Genomic DNA, 7403 nt, shown 5'->3' with positions numbered 1-7403 from the left:
AACAGCCTTGACTTTGTGTACTACTAGCTTAGTGAGGGATACCTGAATCCATGAGTAATACCATCCATATCTGCGTTCACTCATAACTGTTTCTGACCTCCCCTCCCCCCCTTTTTTCAGAAGTTTAGTTAAGCATAACAATGATTGATGTTTACAAATTGGTTTCCACCTTTGTTTTGCCAGTCATAATATGGCATATGCCTCAGGTAGGTTCCGAGAACAGTTATGATCTGACCTCTTTCCTCATTCTCCTTGTTGTTTTACTCATTCGAGTACTGGTCCCCTGTACCCTACCTCTGGTGCTTCAGGTTATAATGTACTACTCATAGTAATTGCCCACTCCGTCCTGAGATTCAGGTAAAATGTTAGATTTAATTAATAGGTAACCCTAGCTGCAGTGTAGGATTCACTAAAACTACATGTTGTTACAGATGTTGAATATTGTAGTATATCAGTAATGGTCCTACTCTGATATAGTACTCACTCATCCATGTTGATACAGATGTAGAAAAATGCAATATATTATTAATGGTACTACTCCGATATAGTACTCACTCATACTGTTTTGTTACAGTTCATCATTATTTTGTTGTTCCTTTGCTGAATGCAAGGTTCCTTTTGGATGGTGCTCAAATATTCGGACTCAATGTTCCTATGTGTACAAACATTTCAGTAATATTAGCAAATCTATAACAATGTTTACGTGTCATATGTGTACTGACTGGTATTACTCATGAGTGTCTCTGGTCCCCTCAACCCCCTATGTATGTTTGTGTTATCCTCGGCAATTTACATTTATTATTTCGAACTATGTGTTCGTGTCATTATTTGCACTTCATGTACATTGATTTATTGCCAAATAAAGTCTATCTATCTATCTATCTATCTAACGTACATGAAGGAGGGGATTATTTTTCATATGAACTAGGCTGAGGTCGCGGTTCATTACATAACAACACTGAGGGGTGGAGATTTTGCACATGAGCATATACATTCACACTAAAACGAAACGCCTGTGTGTGAGAGAGAGAAATAGAACCGTCCTTTCCCAAGGTGCATCACTCGTCGACCTTGGGCAAGTGTCCCCGTGAATTGACAATGTGCAGTGTCCGGTGACTTTGGTTCTGCTCCACCTCTCAGTGAAGACTAAGACGCGTTTGTGAAGGCACGTGCAACTCATTGTTGTGCCAACTCCCTCCCACCCCTCCCGGCGCTCCTGTTCTCGATCCCCCCAAAACCACCATACCTAAGGATTGTCACTGGCTGATACGAGTGATCACGTGTAAATCTATTTCCCACAGTTACTCTCGACCTGTCCTTTGCTGACAGATATCTCGTGAGTTCTTTTCTGACCGACCGGAGAAGACCACTTGGGACGCTAGACGAAATCGTCCTGCATCCACTGGCCGCTGCCGTCCTCCGACCTGGTGAACCTCCCGGAGACTTTGAAAGACCCCAGGCAAGGAACTGACTTCTGGCTTGGCGACCGGTCTTGCGCAGCACCCGTTCTTCTGGGCCGTTTCCCGGACCCTGGCCCCTGAACCGAACGTCGTTCGATATGGCCGCACTGCTCACACTCTTGATCTGCTCAGTCACGTGGGCGACGACGGTGTCAGTCAGGGCGACTACACCAGTCTCGGATGATGGACAACACCCGGTCACTCCGGAATCAGATTTCATCACTTTGACCTGTATACCCGTCAAGGTAGACATTGGGGTCGACTGTATTTCGACTACATATCTTCGTAACGATAACGTTCCTACTTATGCTGAATATTGGGATAAGGTGATCTGCCGCGTCAACCTGTACTTGCCCAACTTCATTCTGACGAACGAATGCCAAGAGGTAGGGACCGTGGACCCCGATCTCATCAGTTGCATTGGCAAAATACCCCGACACCTGAAGCACATCGCCTACTGCCAAATGATTGGAGGTACCACAAGTTGGTTGTCAAGTATTATCGCTCCCCATACGTGCAACGGTGTATGTGAAGTCTATAACGATGGGGTGGGATGCGTGGTCAATGAGGAATGTCGACTGTGTAACGAGGACCTCAAGAAGTACTTACCTCAATATGCAAACGATACTTCCATCTGTGAAAAGGGACTCTAGTATATCCGTATGTTTCACAATAAGTCATGCATTTACTGCAGTTTTCTTACCTATCGATGATTTCCTAATTAATCTAAATTCATTGTTACATTCTATTAACTTCACTCTTGAAATAGAAAATAACAACAGCTTACCCTTTTTGGGTGTTGAAATAATTAAAGATAATGGTATTCTGAAAACAAAAAACCTATAGAAAACCTACTAACATTCCTATGTTCATTTTTATTTTAATCACCATATCAATGTAAAAAGAACAGTTTTTATTTCCATGTATTGTTTACTTGTTTGTTTTGCAGATGATTTATCAAGTATGGCCAGGTTGTGACTCCCTTCCGCCTCCAGGAGATACAACAGACGGCGTCAAGGGATTCTGTCTGGAATCGGTGCAACATTCTTTTCTTAGTTCTACAGTTTCATCTGTGATGCTGAAACTCTCTTGGTGGACGCTGCTCCAACTGCCATTTACGACTGATTCAAAGGTAGTTTCAAAGTTTCGGATAAATGATTCTTATATGTCCTTTACCGGGCCTAGCAAACCCAGTAAGTGTGTTGTTACAAAACTAAGGGCTAGTGTTCCAGGAATGGCAATTTATACGACGAGGCGTTAGTGTTCTAGGTTTAGAAATGTTGATGATAAGCGCTGGTTGTAGACCTTGTGCTATAGGCATCATGCATGTTTACTGTTAAGTAATGGCTGCTTTTTAATCAACAAACAAGTTGCTGGCAAATCAGCCACTCATAACCCTTTGGCTTCCTGAGTTTTCCTCCTCACTCTGCTGAGTAAGTATCGCCATAAGGCGGACACGACAAGCTCATCCAAGTCGAGACAGGTAGCCAGAGGGCTGCAAATTAGTAACAAAACAACAGACAACCGTACGTGCACAGGTCAGAGTTATTCCCACAGGTTCACTCTTACTAATAAGCCTATGTAAACAGGTGATTTTTTGCAACAATATCATATGTAAGATATTTCAGACGGGAACTCTGAGGGAAAGAAATACCACGTCTATAGTTTTTACGGCACAGATGTCAAAATACACGAATCACTCTAATAACTCTGAGTGTGGTCAGACTAATCAGATTGCTGTTTTTACACAGCATCCTGTGTACACTCTTTCATAGCGAATACTATGAGAAAAAAACAACAACAGACTAATCTGTGCTGCAGTGACTGTGAAGATGGTAGAAAAAGGCAACTAGGAGACAAGTTCTGACCAATCTGATCTGACTTTGCTTTGAATCTCTTTCGGATCTGCCTCTCAATTAACTTGAGGAAAGCATTTCGAAAGTACTTATGAAGGCTCTTGCTGATATAGGATTTTTTTTTTTTTTTTTTTTTTTTAATAAAATGCTGTACAACAATATAAGAAAGCTGTTGGAATAAATTTTGTGAATTCCATTGGATTTTTTCTAATATATGTATATAATATATATGTATAGATCCTGCTTCCAAATTCCAAAAGGAATTTTTGGTTAAAGCACTTTATCATGACGGTACTAATTTTGAAATAAATTTGGTGTGAAAAACCATTTAAGAGGTGCCAATCAGGGACAAAATGTTAAAAACACAAAAATGCTTTGAACGTGGCCATATAGGTAGTCACTTGATAGATTTTCTCGCTGACAATTACATAGTTCAGCATGTAAAAGAGCCCACAAGACATGGAAATTTACTCGATCTATTGATCACTAGCCGCGAAACCATTGCAAGTAGTGATCACAACTTAGATTCAAACTGCTCAAAAATTTAGAATAGATACTTGTATATCTAAAATCCCCGATTTCAGAAAAGATCACTTCATAAGATAACGTCAGGAGCTTCAACTTACTGTTAATAAAACATCTGGGCATGACGGTTGGCATCCAAGAATCTTAAAGGAAATGAGAAAATGAGATTATTCTATTAGATATTATTTTCAAGAAATCCATCATATCCGGAGATGTTCCAAGAGAATGGAAGCTAGCTAACGTTACTTCCATAAAAAAAAAAAAAAAGATGACAAAAAGAAACCAAATAACTACAGGCCTATAAACTTGACTTCAATCGTAGGAAAAATGATGGAAACTATCATCAGAGATGCTATCGAACACCATTTAGAAAATTGTTCGATAAATGATAGCATGATTCAGACGAAAACGTTCTTGCGTGACTAACTGACACAGTCATCTCGAATTATGATAAAAGAAACAATATAGACTTGATATATCTTGACTTTGCAAAAGCTTTTGATACCCGTCCCACACGAAAGACTACTTACTAAATTAGCTTCAGCTTCACACGGAATAAGTGGTAGCTTATTAAGTTGGACTAGTAATTGGTTGAACGATCGAAAATAGAGTTGTTCTAAATGGCAAAACTTCTAGATGGAAAATGTTACGAGTGGAGTTCCTCAGGGTTCCGTTCGTGGTCCACTTCTATTCATAGATTATATAAATGATATAGACCGCAGACTAAGATATGTTGTCTCCAAACTTGCTAATGATACAAAACTGTGTGGAATGGCAAATGATCGCTTATATCGATTAGATATTCAAGAAGATATGGAGAAACTACAGCAATGGTCTGAAAAGCGGCTAATGAAATTGAACACAAGTAAATGCAAGGTTAAGCACATAGTAAAAATAACAGTAAGTACGATTACAAGTTATTTGGAAATTCGTTAACAAAAGTGAATAGTAAAAAGAATCTCGGCGTAATTATCAGTAACGATCTCAAATCATCTAAGCAGTGTATTTCAGCCTCTGAGAAAGCAAATAAGATTCTAGGACTCATTGCGCGATCTTTTGACTTCAAAAGTCCATCTCTCATTAACAAGCTATACAAATCGTTAGTTCGTCCACATTTGGAATATGCTGTTTCCGCATAGTCACCGAATCTCATTAAAGACATTGACAGATTGAAAAAAGTACAACGGTGAACCACAAAACTGATTCCAAATATAAAAAATAAATCATACGAAAATCGATTAAAATATATTAATCTATTTTACCTAAAAAAAGTGTAGACTCAGAGGTGACTTGATACAAGTCTATAAGATTCTAAAGGGAATTGACAAAATGAAAAGTGATAAAAAAAACTTTTTACACTGAATGAGAATCAGACAATAAAGAATGGTCTCAAAGTGTTAGGAAATGGATTTAATTTGGAAGTGGGTAGAAACAACTTCGCTAATAGTTTAGTTAATGAATGGAATAAACTTCCTGCAGAAGCAGTGCAATGTAGTTCAGTTCGAAGCTTTAAGATTCGCTTAGATGAACACCTACACAAGATGCTGTAATGCCTGCCATTTATTTTATATATTGTTTATTTGTTATTATTTGTCTGTTTATTATTTATTAGATTATTATTGTTTGTCCATTTATTATTTACTATATACCTGTTTGCTTCTTATTTAACTTTACTTATTTATTTATCTATTTTAATTATTAATGTTTTTATTACTTTTGTTTGTTTATCTATTTATCATTATTATCTTTTTCGCATCCGACCTAGTTATGGACCAAAAGGTCTCCTGTCGGCATGCTCCACCATTGTAATCCTTTGTAAGAACAGAAGTATCAGAGACATTATAACAGATTAATTTGAAGGATTTCATTTGAAAGTCACTAAAGGTATTCCTGGAAGAATAAGTATTATCTGGACATAATATATAATAATACATAATGTAAGCGAATTAGAGAAACCCATGGTATGGCAAAACCCTGTCAGTTGCAGCAAGCCGTTTTTTATTTATTTATTTATTTATTTATTTTTTTTTTTATGAGAGATGGACTTTTGAAGTCAAAAGATCGCGCAATGAGTCCTAGAATCTTATTTGCTTTCTCAGAGGCTGAAATACACTGCTTAGATGATTTGAGATCGTTACTGATAATTACGCCGAGATCCTTTTCACTATCCACTTTTGTTAACGAATTTCCAAATAACTTGTAATCGTACTTATTGTTATATTTACCTATGTGCATAACCTTGCATTTACTTGTGTTCAATTTCATTAGCCACTTTGTAGACCATTGCTGTAATTTATCTAAATCTTCTTAAATATCTGATTTAAGCGATCATTTATCATTCCACACAATTTTATAGCATCAGCCAATTTGGAGACAATATATTTTAGTCCGTGATCTATATAATTCATGTATACTATGAATAGAAGTGGCCCACAAATGGAACCCTGAGAAACTCCACTCGTAACATTTTTCCATCTAGAAGTTTTGCCATCTAAAACAACTCTCTGTTTACGATCATTCAACCAGTTTTTAATTTAACTTAATAGGTTACCACTTACTCCGTGTGAAACTAATTTAGTAAGTAGTCTTTCGTGAGGGACGGTATCAAAAGCTTTTGCAAAGTCAAGATATATTAAATCTATATTGTTTCTTTTATCATAACTCGAGATGACTGTGTTGTGGAATTTGAGTAATTTTGTCACGCAAGAACGTTTCCGTCAAAATCAATGCTATCTATCATCAAAAAGTCGCTTTCTAAATTAGGTTTAATAGTATCTCTGATGATAGTAAACAAGGAAGTCTATCGAAATAAACACCAAATGTGTGGACGTATCATTTATTAATACGAAGTTTTGCTTGTTATTTCAGATTTTTCAAGTTCATAGTCGTAATACAAATGACTAGAATTAGATAAGAACTGAAGGACCGCGGGAGGGAGGAAGGGAGGTATGGGGAGGGAGGTCACTGAATATTAATAAAAGGTTAAGGAGAAGGTGGACCAAATGTCTGGGAACAGGAAAGGTTAAGGATGAGATGGAACAATTTGCTGGGTGAAGGACAATAGCTCACAACTGAGGAACAAGAGGAAGAAGATAAATAAGAAGGGTGAGCAATTGCCTACTGAGGGTGGACAATGACCTTGAGAGGAAAAATGGGATTTTGGGGGGCAACTAGGGATAGCTTAGAATAATGTTGTCAATGGGTATTAAAGGACCTAGGTAGGGGTGAGATACCGAACATGCCCCTGTTATGTTCGATTGTGTTGTTTCTTTGTATGATGGCTGCTTCCAAACATTTTTTTTCGGATCTTGTCGGGCTCACGTACCAGAAGTTCTGCATTCTCCCATTCCATCAGGTGGTTGCTACAGTTCCTGTGTGCAACATACGCGTTTGTGGTGAAATCATGGCGGACATTGTATCGGTGTCTCGTATACAGGTTTTTAGACCGTGTGATGTTTACCCAATAAAACCGGTGTTTATCGGATTCCGTGCTCGGGTTGTGAAAAATCCTACATTGGGGAAACCCTACGCGATCTAAAAACCCAGACACGAGAACACAGAT

The 7403-nt window shown here is 38.0% G+C and overlaps 1 protein-coding gene across 1 annotated transcript; it reads left to right on the top strand.

Moving 5' to 3' along the window:
- Positions 1 to 1155: 1155 nt before the first annotated feature.
- Positions 1156 to 3458, top strand: LOC143027467 (uncharacterized). Its single transcript, XM_076188754.1, has 2 exons — positions 1156 to 2120; positions 2410 to 3458. The coding sequence occupies exon 1, from the start codon at positions 1559 to 1561 to the stop codon at positions 2111 to 2113; it is 555 nt and encodes a 184-aa protein (XP_076044869.1). The 5' UTR covers positions 1156 to 1558; the 3' UTR covers positions 2114 to 2120; positions 2410 to 3458.
- Positions 3459 to 7403: the final 3945 nt, after the last annotated feature.

This window comes from Oratosquilla oratoria, chromosome 8, assembly GCF_046742065.1.
Source record: "Oratosquilla oratoria isolate Oo_2021 chromosome 8, ASM4674206v1, whole genome shotgun sequence".
NCBI lineage: Eukaryota > Metazoa > Arthropoda > Malacostraca > Stomatopoda > Squillidae > Oratosquilla > Oratosquilla oratoria.
The sequence above is the reverse complement of the archived record's forward strand: the minus strand, read 5'-3'. Positions and strand labels throughout refer to the sequence as shown.